The sequence below is a fragment of the Salminus brasiliensis genome, chromosome 20 (genome assembly GCF_030463535.1).
Source record: "Salminus brasiliensis chromosome 20, fSalBra1.hap2, whole genome shotgun sequence".
In the NCBI taxonomy this organism is placed as follows: domain Eukaryota; kingdom Metazoa; phylum Chordata; class Actinopteri; order Characiformes; family Bryconidae; genus Salminus; species Salminus brasiliensis.
Genome location: NC_132897.1, coordinates 17,525,818 through 17,541,264, shown reverse-complemented (window position 1 = coordinate 17,541,264; position 15,447 = coordinate 17,525,818). Strand labels below are relative to the sequence as shown.

At 41.5% G+C, this 15,447-nt stretch overlaps 1 protein-coding gene across 1 annotated transcript in view; it reads left to right on the top strand.

Moving 5' to 3' along the window:
- The first annotated feature begins 4,376 nt into the window (after positions 1–4,376).
- The window catches only part of cfap299 (cilia and flagella associated protein 299), a 100,304-nt gene continuing 89,233 nt past the window's right edge, over positions 4,377–15,447 (top strand). The window contains exons 1-2 of the mRNA XM_072664726.1: positions 4,377–4,493; positions 8,690–8,820. Coding sequence (XP_072520827.1) covers positions 4,383–4,493; positions 8,690–8,820 — 242 coding nt within the window. The 5' untranslated portion in view covers positions 4,377–4,382. The remainder of the gene's footprint in view (positions 4,494–8,689; positions 8,821–15,447) is intronic.

The following is a 15,447-nucleotide window of genomic DNA, read 5'->3' as shown; positions in this document are numbered from 1 at the left end:
TTTCTGATGCTTTGCTATGTAACTGCAATTGACCCACCCATGCTCCACCCACAAATGTGTCTTTCATAGCAGAACTGTCGTGGGTGGACAACCTTTACAGAATGTTGGCAAAAATCCTATTCAGCCTATTGAGACATTTTTGAACGCCAGTGAAAAGGTTTTTGTCCTTTGCCTGCTAATAGGGGATAGAGGCAATTGATGCGGTTTGAGGTGGGTGGTATGCACTGCAGAAAAGGTTTTGTTGCATTTGTGTAATTTGTTTCAGCCTCACCCAGCCCACAGATATCCACTTTCTGCTGTAAACTGCAGACTGCTAAATGGCATCACCAGAGCACTCGGAATCACACCTCGCACTGAGAATGTAGGCCTAAACCTACTGTGACTATACATGCTTGTAATGCACTGGTTTTAGAAATGATTGTTTATTAACCTAAAAGCTAACAGTGGTTATAACGAGCGAATAACTAAGTTCACCAGTATGATGGTGAACATCTGATGCTGTGCTTTCTTTCTTCTGAAGGGCATGGGAAACATCATCCTCTCGGTCAAGACATTTTTGAGCAACATCTGGCTGCCTCAGAGTTTTAACTGGGAGGCTAAAACTGGGTTGCTGTGGACTTGTCAGGCTGGACAATGATCCAAAGCATTCCTTCAGATCTACAAAAAAAAACCAAATCAATTGCCGTCCACCTCCCAAGACCTAATTCCTAATAAATGCATTCAGCTATTTTCTGTTGCTGACAATGATGTGCAAATAGGATTCTTTAGAGCAGATAAACCTATTGGCACCATGCCTAATGCCAGGCGTGGGCTAGAGGGTTATAAAGCCTCCCAGCATTGAGTGGTGGAGTAGTGGAACTGTGTTCTCTGGAATGATGGTGCACCGCCCAATACTTTTGAGGCATTGAGGATGACGTGGGGTGTTGATCATTAAACATCTTAACCTCACTAATGCACTTGACCCTGAATGCAATTAAATCTCCACAGCAATGCTCCAAAATCTAATAGAAAGCCTTCTTCCCTGGACAGTAGAGACAGTTACTCCAACAATAACAGGATAAAAAAAACAACTTTAAAACCATTGACTTCAGAAGAAACAATAAATGATCTCATATTGATCTGTACAGATGTGTAGATGGAGTCAGGTCCATAAGTATTTAAGCTTTTTTGTACTTTTATATGGAGGGATTGGCATCTCTTACTGTTTACTATAGGTAATTTAATTGTAAGTGGTAAAACTAACCCTGCGGTGTGGAGGCTGTACCTGCTTGCTTTCATACTGGGTGTCTAATCTTATCCGCAAAGGGCTGGGGTGGCTGCAGGTGTTCATTCCAGCCAAGCAAAAGCACGTGATCAGTTGGTTGAAGACTCACCTGTTGATCAAACGTGGATCAAAAGTGGAATCAGGTGTACGGCTGGGTGTTCAGAGGAAAACCTGCAGCCACACCGGCCTCTGCGGGCAAGATTTGACACCCCTGCTACCAAGTGAGAGACTAAACTAACATAGGTGTGAATTTGATTAATTCTACACATAGCTCAGTGCCCAAAAACAATTATGATAAAAAAGGTACATGTATGGCACAAAATCTTCAGACTGAATTTCCCAGCCAGCACGCTAGGTGGGTTCCAGAGTTCCAAATGTGGGTTTGTACATGTGTTTTTACTGGGACCCAGTTGGGCTTCCCAAATAGGCCCCATCATTACAGCCCACCCAATCTCACATGGGCCCCATATGCAGTGTACAACCAAGATGAGGCCCATATTTAACCCCTCCTAGTCCAATCACTAATCTGGGAGGGCATCCATATGTGAGGCCAACATGGAACCAATTTTTCTAGTTCCTAGTTTGTCTACCCATACATGGGCATTTTAACCTCTTATAAAGTCTATGGCCTGCCATAAGTGTTCTATTACCAGAGAAGAGCCCCACCTGTCCCTATAGTTACTGAATAATTACACCATAGTGTGTAATAAGCCTTGGAGTGTCACAATCGGACACAATGTTAGGAGAATATGTGAAGATGTCCAAAAGTATGTTCTACTAAGAGCTATTTAACTACTCGAAAACATCTGTGTTACTTTGTTCTCTGCTCTTGTCTACATAACACATGGCACTGGCCCACAATTACAATATTGGGTGCAGCCCTAGGTATTTAGCACTTAAGGAAGATTTTAAAACTCTTTATGCAAAGAATCCAACTGTGACTATATGGCTGTTTTTTGGGATTTACAGTGATTCAACAACAGCGCAGACGCAGTTCCAGGAGAGGACACATTTGCGTGATAAGATTGCCTGCCTTTGTTCATAAGGGACTCTGATGATTCTGGCTTTACTTAGGCAGTATTCTGTCGTCATAGACCTCAGAGATTACATAATACTCTGTTTTTGTGCGTTCTGAAATTGTAAGCAAAAAAAGATGAAGGGATTTATAGATACGATATAAATGACATCTATTTTATGACTTCTTATCCAATATAAAGTATTTTGAATCAATGTTTTTGCTCACTATTGCTTCATATAGATATGTAGCCAAGAACACACACACACATACAATCCTAAATCAACATCACAGCATGATTTCCTTTATTTATTTTGCCCCTGTGCAGAAACAGCTCAGTAAAATGAGGCCATGGTTGCCACTAGAGGCCAGCAGAGCTCAACAAAGGCCTATAGCAGCACTGAGCCCTAAAGAACACATGAGGAATGAGTTTCCCCAAAAGCACTGTGGATGAACTCACAATTATTTTATCATAATCTTACAGCTTCAGTGCTTCAGTGAAACCACATCTTGTTCAAGGAATGTCATGTTCTTCCTTGACATCCTCGCAATGTAATGTTTAGTATGCACTTCAGCAGGGCATCGTTTATCTAGTGCACATCCTACAGGGTGCTTTGATTAGCTGCAATGAAACCATTTGACTAGGACTAGGGATAGAGAGATGATGTGGTTGTGTAACAATATACATTATAATGTTGTATTACATAATAATAAGCTCATTAGACATGATAGTAGTGCCTACGACTTGGTTATGTGTCTCCTTACATTAGGGAGTACAGCAGTCTCTTGAGACCAGTGACCTGCCGTTACCGACTGAGAGTCAGGAATGAACGCTTGTGATTTAGCTGGTCAGTCAAAGTGTCCTAGTGTTTCATCATGCCTGCAGAACTGGTCACACAGTGATCTGCAGCAATGCGTCAAACATTGTGGTGTTGTGTTCTGCTTGGACAAAGTTAGAGGAAGAGTGGGCTCAGATGGACAGGAACTATCTGTTAATATGGCAATGAGTGACAAAACCAAGCATTTTAAGCGAAGTGGTGGATGAAGCTAATTCTTTGTCCATCAACCTTACAATTTATCCAGTAGAGCAAACAGACTACTTTTGAACCCGTGATAAAATACTACTAATAATCGTAAATAAATCATAATAATAAAAAAAACTCTTAGTAAGCTTAGTGAGAGTAATGCTACCCATATAAACACTTCCAACTCTTGAAGTGGGAGAGCTTAGTGCTAGGCTGCTAATCTGATTTAAAATCTCAATGTAAGCTAACAGTGACTCTGAGGCCATACATGAGTTGGCAGCCATTTTTGTTGTGGCATTACATGATTGCTGCCTTTCTTTGTCCACAAAGTTGAAAACATGGAAATGTTTAATCAAACTCAAATACGTTGATCGACATGTGTATGACCTCACCCAAGAATACAACCCTACCATTTATCCATGTAGAGGTTTAAAGCTTATGTTGAGATGCTCAGTCATTATTTTGAGATCATCGTATTATGTTGTGATCCCAGCCCTTATTTTGAGACACTAAATCATTCCTTTTAGATGCTAAGTCATTCTTTGTAGATGCTTTTAGGGGATACTGAAGACAGGTATGTGGGTTTGATACCTGGGCTGCCACTGTTGGGCCCTTGAGCAAGGCCCTTCATCCTCTCTGCTCCCCGGGCACCGCAGCAATGGCTTCCCACCGTCACTGTGTGTGACTCTTGTCTTTTTAAAGGTTTTGAGATACTAAATCTTTTTTTTAGATGCTAGGTCATTGTCCTGAGGTACTAAATAATTTTGAGAGACTATCATTTATTTTTGAATGAATGAATTAACATTATATGAATAATTTAATATGAATAATTCATTATTAATCATTATGTCATATCATTAGTATAATAATTTATTACATTTTAAGCATAAATAAATAATTAGATCTAGCTTTTTGCTGTATTTTAAGTGGAAGGGGGGCTTATGTAGGTATCAGTGCGGTCATGGTGTGAAAAGTGCTATCGCCTCATCTCTAAGCAGACCCTCATAATGCTCGCGCTTAGCGCGCACGCGCACCGACGCGGCCACATGACGCGTCGCTATGGAAACAGGAAAACGCCATGGAGGGGGACAGCTCTGCCGCCGCTATAGACAGCATCGTCACCGACTTTCACACTTATGAAGACTTCCTAGACTCTCGGATAAGGCCGTTGGACCTGTATTACCTGGAGGTAAATAAAGCGTGGATGTTGGGATTCCCATATGGAGCTTCCCTTCCCTGCTTATGTCCTGTCTAACGGCCATTCCTCACATAGGGACGCCTGCTAGGTCTAGCTAGCATAGGTCTCTGCTAACGCAACGAGCCCCTACACAAGTATAGCTAGTCTAATATAGCTAGCTAGCTAATGAAGACTAACGAACGTTAATTTAACGTTTACTGAAGCTTGGGGGGCGGTGTAGGTACTAGCTAAATATTCAGTCAAGGATTTCAGCTCCATGCACACAGTGGTTGTTGGCTTTCAGCTCGCTGCTCTGCTGAAGCGCTAGATGGCAGCACGAATGCGCCTGTAACGTTTCCACAGCGCTTTCATAAAAATGTGGACAAGGGAGGTAGGATGATCGGTCTGGCTAATTATTCATTCAAATGTAATAAAATATGATGAATTAATAATATTACTAATAACCATTTAAAAAGCTGTCATGCCTAAATACTAGATAGCTAATCATGTACCACCAATCAGCTCCACTGTAGGTTACCTGAATACGTTTGAGGCCTCAGGTATCAACCTGGTGTTTTTCCTGTTTGGTCTGCAGGTGATTTCAATTAATGCCATGTTGCAAGGATGAATCTGTCAGTGCTATAGCTAGCAATTTACACACAATCAGCCATGACATTAATAACACTGACAGGTGAAGTGAAAAACATGGGAGTGGGATGTATATTCGGCAGCAGGTAAACAGTCAGTTCTTGACGTTGATGTGCTAAAAGCAGGACAAATGGGCAAGCATGCGAGTCTAAGACATTTTAACAGGGGTAAAAATGATGATGGCTAGACCACTGGGTCAGAGCATCTCCCAAACAACAGGCAGGTATTGTGTGGCTTCCCCGCCATGATATGCAGTGGATAGTAGCTACCTACCAAAACGTGGTTTAAGAAAGGAAACACCAGCAAAGCAGCAACAGGGTCATGGGCATCCAAAGGCTTATTGATGTGACCTATAGAGGTCCCAGCTCACACCTTACTAGACTTAGAAGGTATGTAATTCCAACATGTCAGTGCAAGATACCGCAGGACGTCTTCATAGGTCTTGTGGAGTCCAGGCCTAAAATGCTTACTATCTGTTGTGGCGGCACAAGAGGGACCTACTCATAATTAGACAGGTGGTGTTAATGTTATGGCGGATCACCAATTTTAATGTTAATGTGTTAATGTTATGACAGACACCATCTGACCCAGCTGTCTAGCCAATAGCTCAAACTATTACATTGTCATTTCTATTTTGTATGGTAAAAAAAGAGGTACTGGCTGTTTCTACCTGTTTTGAGTCCTGGAAATGTTCTCCCTGGCCCCCCCATGGACCCAAGACAGATTTCCAAATAACATTTTTTCGCCTGACTGCTTGCTTACTTGGGATTTGCTAATGTGGTGCCCGGGAGATGAGGTTTATAAATAATTCAAACATTAGGTAGAGGAATTACCTATAATAGTAAACTCAATATGTGTTTTGTTAACTATGATTACCCCAAGGGGACGGTTTTAGACACATGTTACGGATCAGTTTTCATTGGAGAGAGCTCATTTTGGCTCCCTGGAATGTGTGTATTCTAAGCTATATGGTGTACTAACTTCACTGCTGCAATTCCAAGACACAGACTTTTGGCCGTTGAGGAGTTATAATATTATGGAGTCGATCAGTTTTTATTAAGCTGTTGCTTTGCAGAGCTTTCGAGGTTAGACCTGTCCTGCTTTGGAAGTAGGTCTAAAGTAGGGCCATATGTGAAGTGCTTTGAAGCTGGGAAATATACCAATATTTACTGATATGTCATAAATTACATCACAGTATGTCAGGATATGCTCTTCTGGGCATGTTGTGGATATTGTCATGTGAAGTGCTGGAACACTTCCGAACTGCATGATTGATTACCAAGAGCGTTGGTTAAGTGGATGTAGTGCAGTGCAGTTTGTGAAATATTAAACACAAACATTAGTACTGTAGTATATTAGTTTTAGTTGTTGTTTTTTTTTTGTTTGTTTATCGAATTTAACCCTATTTCTTTCAGTTTGGTAGTGCCAGTTAACCCACCCATTTGTAGCGCCACCTACCACTAGCAATGCTTCTAACATTAGGAGGGTAAGGACTTCTCTGACGATACATGCAAAGTCAATCACTGCCTTTGGAGAGAGCACGTCCAATTGTGCTGTCTCAGACTCTAAAAGCAAGGAAGCATGGCTTGGGATTCGAACTCATGACCACAGTGCCATAGTGGCAGTGCAATAGCATGCTGAGCCATACTGAGACCACAGTATTCACTTTTAATAGTATTTTTGCAGTTTGTCACCACTGGTTCTCCTCTTTTGACCTTGTCAACAAATCAGATGTTAGAATACAAAATAAACATTAGGACAGCATCGTATTACTTTTATAGTTACACCCTATCACTCACCCCTACTGTTACATAGGCCAGAAATGAGCCTGAAATCTGGCTGGTGCATTTTGACCCTGTTTACACCTGGTCACTTCATGCATCTTGAGTATGAGGATTATCTTATCTGGATAAGGCCAAGCCACATACAAATGCGTAGTATAAACACACTCAAGACTCATTTAATCACTCATCACTCTCCAAGACGCATTCGACAACCAAAACTCCTCCCAGTATAAACCGAAACACCAGTAATACATTTGAGCACATTTGACTAAAAAAAGTATAGATTCTTTGAATCTTTTTCGGATACAATGCCGATACTATTTACATGAAGCGATCAGATGTGAATAGAGTCTTTGACTGTTTCAATTTACCAGACCTCAGAAAAACAATATATCATAACTGTGAAAATGTCTTCAGATATTGTAAATTATACTTGTATACTAATTTAACTGGTTCAATACATTTAAATACATTAATTTTTATTAATTATATTTTTAATTATTATTCTTTGAGTTGTCTACACAACACCCAATCCTTCGGTACGTTCAGAGGGTGACAGTATGTGCTTATTTCCAGCACATGACCACTCACATTTCCATATGCTGAAGAAAAGCACAAGGGGTGAGAAACGAGCCCTCCTAAAAAACAATGCTTTAGATTGTGCAAACTCCAGTGCTGGTAATCTACTGCCCCTAGAGAGTTCCAGTTATTGAAGGCCTCAAGGAGCATCTGAATATTAGAGCCTGGTGTGTTGGAGCTGAACTCTCGAGGGCTGTTGATCACCACCATCAGACTTAAGCACTATTGACAGACTTAAGAACCATTGTTTTAAAGGATTAACCAGGCCGAGAAACCTTCAGATGATTTTTTGAGTTGGCAGGGCTCTACCTTTACTAAAGACCATTGAATAACCCGCTTTAAGACTGTGCTAGAATAAGAGTAAACGTTTACATATCTTCTTAAGCAAAAGTACAAAAGTACTTGCTTTTAAATGTACTCAAATATCAAAAGTAGTATTTAAAACAGCTTAAAGAAGTAAGTTTAGAGCCTATTGAAAAAAAAAGCGAGAAGTGCTGTTCTGCCTCAAAGTGTGTGTGGAACACTTTTGGGTTCACAAATTCAAACAAAATAAACAGATAAACAGTTCGCATAGCATTTTACCAAACCGTACCATAGCCTTTAAAACAAAAAGCTCTGATGAGACTTCATAGCGAGCATAGCTTCACCGACTCATTGCCCCATGGCCACATGAAAGCAGCCTCTTCGTTTGAAGGCCTAGAGAATCTCTCAATCATCTGGAAATGGCACGATTCATGTTGAGTGGGCAACAGTGACATGTGGCAGAAATCCTTGATCCAGAAAACCACAGCGTCCTCAGCCGTGCACTGATTAACCCTTTAGGTTATTTTTTGTGCTGATATTCTAAGGCGTATTATTTAGTAGCTATGTGAAGAAAATATGCACAATTACTGTTTCCTTAACAGTGATCTTATTAAGTTAGTTTCAGGAATGACAAACGAAAGCCTGGACTTGGACGTGAGTGGGTTAACTTGTCCGTCTTTCGGAAAGAGCTTTAGCACAGAGCTACAAACCTTATATAGTGTATTCTGCTATACGTGTTCCACCACATGTTACTACCCAATTTTGTATTTTTGGGATGATGCCCCAGAAGTCAGGTTGAATTGGACAGACTCACACATATTGTTCATTGAGTTGTAACCACCCCCTCTCCCAGCCTCTGCGAAGCTCACTAGATCTGTTTCATTGCTCCTCCAGGATGAGGAATTGGCCCGCCAGCTGGTGGAGCTGGGCTACAGGAGCAGCGGCGGGGTCCTGAAGAGGGAGGAATTCGAGACAAGGAAAGCAGCTGCGGAGGCCTTAGGGCTCTCCAACAGGACCCAGCAGAAGTAAGTTCATGCGCATTGACCACAGAGAGGGACAGAAAGGGATCTTCACACCATGGCGTGACCTTGAGAGTGCATGTTTGTCAGTGTGTTTTCCAGTAAATCTGCAAGTTGGATGTGAACGTGAATGACTGATTTACACATTTAGGGTAAATGTCAAGGACAATATGGTGTATTGCAACATGGTGTCAGACAAGGGTGTGTATTAGGGCCATTCTAGTTTTCATGACATAAAACATGTCGAAGATATAGCGATAAATGCAACGCCAGCTCCATCCCATTCTGGGTACTTTGTAATCATGCTATCTCCATTTCTACTTCACCTATCGCCATCGAACAAATAACCACATTTCAAGTCAGCACTTTTGACGCAGGTTGACGGTGATGTTCAGCTTGACAGCATGACCCACTGATTCCGCTGGTGTGGTCACAGATTCCTGTGCATTAGCCTAGACAAGGCAATCCGTTTAGATCCATCTACACTTGTCAAAATAAAGAAAAATTTTACTGGATGGTTCTTTAAAGAACTATTTTGGTAAGTTTGGTAAGTTACATTTTTAAGCACAATCAAAGTTTCTTTATACTTTAAAAGGCCCATATCCTGCACAACTGATTATTTTAAATTCATTGATATTGATCAACTAGTGTTCACAGATATTCACCTTTTCAATTTAGCTCCTCCCACAACATCATGAACACAAATTATAAGAAGTGTTTCATTTTGGATCACAGCCAATCAGAGTTTTTTTTTTTTTTACATATGTAAATCTCAAAGGCACAGTAACTGTTCATTTCAGGGTACAAAGAGAGGTTGGAAAAGGTGATATTCTCATAAACCTCCTAAAAGGGTGAACCAAGGGTAAATGAAAAACGTAGGATGTGGGTCTTACACGAAATTCTTACATATCCCACTAAAAAAAATTCTTCTCCAAAGAACCTGCTCTAGCAGCTTTATTTATAAGAGGCTAAAAATCAAATAAGCAGCGACACGGCATTCCCACAGTGGCCTTTGGCCGATTTTGGGTCATGGCCGGCCATTATGTGATTCACTGGAATGAAATGACAGACTTGTATAATGTCCTCTCTCTTGCTTCTCCAAAGAGGAGGGTTTACACCAGTTTGGTTGTTGGGGCAGAATCTTCATGAAGGCGCTTGGCCAAAACATGTCACCACATGAGTCCCTCGTGTGAGATTGTGGGGCTGTATCGTCTGGACTGGGAAGAGAGTGAAGGTTGTGTTTTCTGTGTGTTTGTGGGAGTTTTGGGATGCTGTAAACTTGGACTTGGACTTGGACGATGATTGCATAGTCGGTGCGGTCAGCCTTCAGGAAACATTTTTGGAGGACTATATTTGTGTTTTCTCGGGCTGCTTGTGGCCAGCTCCCCTGCCTAACCACCTGTAGACGTGTCCCTTTGGCATTCAACCCTGCTAAAACATGGTCAGAGGCTTCTGCTCGCAGCGAAAGTAAAGTAATAAATCAAAACTAAAGGTTTTTAAACCTAATCCCTGTCTGCCGCGTCTTCGTCAGATCATCAGTCATTTTCATAGTAATTGACCGTTTGCAGTCCCGCCTCCTTTAGTTACTGTTATTATGTCCCTCTGTCTTTCAGCTTAGGCTACCTGGTACCTGCCCTTGCACTTGTGATAACAGACTAAAAATCTCTGTGCACACAGAGGTATGTCTACCGCCAAACATTTATGAAAAACAGTATGTTAATATCTAGTTTTCATTTCTAAGAAAAAAGTAGGAGCTAAGAAAGCTGCTCTCAGACAGGTTTGGTCAAAAATTGTAAGGAAGAGACCCCTCATCGCTGTATCTTGGTAAATAGTTTAATGTAGAAATACGAACCTGTGTCTCTTCGCTAGCTGTGGTGTTCAGGGGGCTCGCTAATGTTTATATGGACTGAATGGGAGGAATTAAACCTGCTGGATCTTCTCTCCTCCAAAATGAAGCTCAGTAAGTGCTGATCTTCAGTCTTTGCTGAACTAGTCACTGGCGGATGCCTAGAACTTTTGATTGACACGCTTCGGGCCAACACAAACTAGGCTTTCGTCCGAGTTGGAGGGACCTCCAGACATGTTAACTCCCCTCCTGTTGGCTGTGCTGAAGCCCAATGAAGTTTCTTGAGGGAGGCTGAAAACTGACTAGCGCGTTGTTAAACGGCGCAGGTGGAAGTTCGATAGGTTCTTTTATAAAGATAAGAGGTTTTGTTCCAGAAGCAACGGTAGCCACAGTAACTGGTATTATAACAACACTGCAGTTAGAGGCTATGTGTTACTGCAAAATTCGATCTACTACTCAAAACTATTTGTATCGGACATCAGTCTGAACAGAACACACTCCCACCAAGCGAAGTGCTCCCTGCTTAAGTTCCACTTGTTCCACCTGTTAACTCAAAACACACTGTACTTAAAACCAAGTCAACCAAATCAACAGCTGCTTGTGTTTAAATCCAATCAAACTCAGAGACTTTGTCAGAGATTTGTGGAATTTGAGTGTTTCGTAGCCACATATCTCCTATGGGTTGATTTAAATATCAGAATTGTGTAGATATGATCAGATTTCATACATTTTGGAACAGATAGCTTCTATTAAAAAGTGCAGCTGATGGAATTTGAATCTCTTTGTTTCGATTGCTCAGCAGTTGCTCTTTTCATCTGAACACACATGTGTGGGATGGAGAAACCTTATTAATAATAGCCCAGCTGTGCTGGGAAAGACATTCAGTCTGCTAGTCTGTTGTTCCAGTTAAGAGAAGAGAACACTTAAATCTGTTAGACTGTTGAAAGCGTGAAAAGAAACTGTATTCAAAACATACACTGATCAACCATAACATTATTACCACCTGCCTAATATTGAGTTGGTTACCCTTGTGCAGTCACAACAGATCTGAGCATTTGAGGCATTTAAGGCCTCTGAAGGCATCCTGTGGTATCTGGCATCGAGACATTAGCTGCAGATCCGTTAAGTCCTGCAAGTCGTGAGGTGAGGTCATCCTCCATCAGCATCAATGAGCCTTAGGCGCCCATGACCCTGTCGCTGGTTCATTGATTGTTCTTTCTTGAAACCACACAAGACCTCCCTGATGCTTTGGACATGCTCTGATGCAGGCATCTTGCACTTATAATATGACCCTTGTCAAAGTCCCTCAGATCCTTATGCTTGCTGCTTTTGTTGTTTTCTGCTTTTAACACATCACCTAACTGTTCACTTGCTGCCTAATATATGATGCCACTGTAGATGATATAGATGATATTTTTCACTTCACCTTCCTACCTGCTACTAATGTTATGGCTAAAAATGTATTTGAAACAACATTCAAGGCTTCCTTGCTTTACGTTTTTAGTCTTTACTTTTCAAACCTGCTGTTTAAAACCTGTGAATTCACAGTAAACTCTAGCCACAGAGATGATCTAATACATTTACAGTTCAAAAACATTTCAACCTAATGAAGCTGAGCATGAAGGATTTTCTGAACATGTCACGAATAAAACGGTCGTCACATCCAGCCACTCCAAAAGCTCATTTTCTTTCCAGGAGTGCTTTTTTCCACTTCTTTTGCATTCATTCTTCACTATAACCCTCCTCATTCTCTCTGTCTCTCTCGCCTTCTTTCTCTTTCACCCTCTTTTCAGCAACCCCTCATGTTCTTAGAGACCTTTAGTGCCTGCAGGTGTATAAATAGAGCTGTTTTCAATTAGGACAAGCTTTGCCCATAGCGTGCATCTGATCAATGAATGCCCCTGCACCTGTGGTAATAAAATACTAAGGGAAGAGAGAGATTGTGCAGTGAATGCTAATCAGATGTTGCCCTTTTGTTACCCTGCTAAAGGCTAGTATATAACATGCTCCATTTGACAGCTCACAGTGGAGGTATCTTGCCAGCAAATCGCGAAACGAACAAATGAAGGGATTTTGCTGTAAGAGGACTTGTGTGAAACCCGATCCACAGTCCAATGAAGAAAACTTTGAATGAAAGACATGCCTGAATGAATGATGGCTGTTTCGGTGAATAGAGGTTCCGCATTTAGTTATGACTGCATTGAATCAAGGACAACAGTAAACTCTAGATTCTCTTTGTGGGATTAAAGGGAGACCAGGGTCTGTTTGAATGACTGACCCGGTCCTCGCCAGGTCTCTTTCTTTCCCCTTCTCTCTGTGGTTTCCTGTGACAGATACAAATGGACCAAATAAATAAAAATGTTGTTATTGCAGCTTAGGTCCATCCAGCAAATTAGAAGGAACTAGAAGTACTGCACTGAAGGTGCTACAAATGGTTCTTTGGGTCATACCATAGAAGAACCATGTTTGGTTCAATTAGGATTTGTGTTTGTAATGGAGATGTGCGAGTGTAAAGAACCTTTATACTGATGAAGAACCTTTACAGCTAATGATTGTTAAAAGGATCTTTACACTTGCGCTTCTCCATTACAAACATGGTTCTTCATCTTCATGGTTTTAAGCTACCTGTGTTTCTTTGCTGGTACCGATAACAACACCAATCCTTCTTGTGAAATGAAGCTTCATAATGAGCTACACTGTATGGACAAAAGTATTTGGACATTTATTTAGCATTTTTGTTGGAAGTAACTGTCCTTACTGTCCAGGGAAGGCTTTCTACTGCATTTATTGGAGCACTGCTGAGGGAATTTGATTACATTCACCCACAAGAACATTAGTGAGGTCAGGATGTTGGATGATCACCACATACCTCATCCACAACTTCCCCACTCATCCCAGCATCATTCCAGAGAACACAAATTTCACTGCTCCACAGCTTAATGCTGTGGGGCTTTATACCACTCTAGCCCCTGCCTGGCATTAGGCATGGTGCCCCAGGTTCATGTGTATCTGCTCTAGAGAGTCATTTTCTATTGGCAATAGTTTTCTAGAGGGTCTAGACAAGCTCTGTGTGTGCATTTGCACATCTGTATCAGCAATGGGTGCCACTTAAAGTAGCTGAAAGCATTCATTGTAAGGGGTGTCCATAGACATTTGGACATAGTGTATTTTTAATTGAAGCATTTCTAAAGGCCATCTAGAAGTGTAATTTACAAGCTGCTTTAACAAACACAAAACATAGGCCAACACAGCAAACAGAGCACACATCCAAAGAGTATTTTCACATCACTGTAATAGATAGCCTACATGTGGATACTGTTATCATCTAACCTGCTTCACAGTATACAGCTTGTTTAGATGTTCCTTTGAAAACACCTGATGCTGAATTTTGTTGTGAATTTTGTTGCTCAAATCAGATTTTTTGCCTTAATGTAACGCATATCCGATTTTTCCTAGATCAGATCAGATGTCATGTGTCCTTTTGCCTGTTCCTCACTACTGGCACATTCTCGCCGAGCTTCCTCCACTTGCTGTGTAACCAACATGTTGATTGCCTATTTTTGTTGAAGGCTGGGGCCGACTCCATGATGAGCCTTCTGAGAACCAGTGACCGGTCACCTTAATGTGCATAAGCATATGAACTTGTGCATGCGTGCCATTTTAGGAACTTATTCGTTCACATCTACGGGTTACTTACTTTTATGAACATTAACAGTCAAGATAGCCAAATCCGATCTGAGCAAAAAATATGAATTGATTAATGGGGCTTGTAATGTGAGTGTACCCATGGCTGCTGCTTGTCTGGACAAATTTGAGGAGGCACAGAACATATAAAGCTTTACAATTTGGATCACCTGGTCTTTCCTAACTATGAGCTATTGTCCTAACAAGCTAATTAAGGTCTCATACCTTGGTATCTGAGAGCTTAAATCTCTTGGGATGCCCACATGTTTGCATGGTGCTCCTTACCTTTTCCAAAACGTTTTTTCCCCCTGATTTCTGGTCTCGCATTTTGCCCTTATATTGACCCAATACCGATGTTGACCCTGCGTTGGATGGGAAGGCGTCGGATCGGTGCCATCTCGGTGAAATGGAGCTTATCAGTGTTTTGCCTCTCTGAGCATACAGCCAAAAACAAACTGTTATCCGTACTGGCCACATAATAATTGCCTTTCTATTTGGATTAACATACACCGTCTAGACCAGCATATTAGTTCAGGGCCACTCTCCAAGTTTGCAGTTCACAGTGTCTTCTCAAATCTACAACAGCTAGGGTTGGATGGAAAAAAACAAACACCAAAAAAAAAAAACCCTCAAAAAACAAACAAAAAAAAACAAAACGCAGGGTCACAAGGGCTCCGGTGCAAGTCTCGAAGAGCTGGTAGTTTTACGCATTCCTGATATGAGGTCCTGGCAGAAGCCCCAAAACCTGCAGCCTGGCCAGCTCCCAGCAGTAAAATGTCAGCAGATGTCCTGACCTCGCGTGGCCATGATGGACCTGGGGGGGCTGCACTTACCCCCCACTCACAGCTAGCTACCACAACCATGCTCTTTGTTCATTGTTTTGTGTCTTCCAAAAAAAAAAAAAAAAAAGAAAAAGGCCTTGACAAACTCTAACTCAATGGCTGGAGGAGCCTTCACTCCCCAGCCAAGTAAAACCCTGCTGCGAACACACACTGTACATATGCACCCGTGTGTTAATCCTTCGCTTGCATAGGCTGAAATTGGACCTTCTGCCCTGTTTTTCAGGGCACGGTCAAGTTAACCTGGGTGAAGATGCCTTGGCA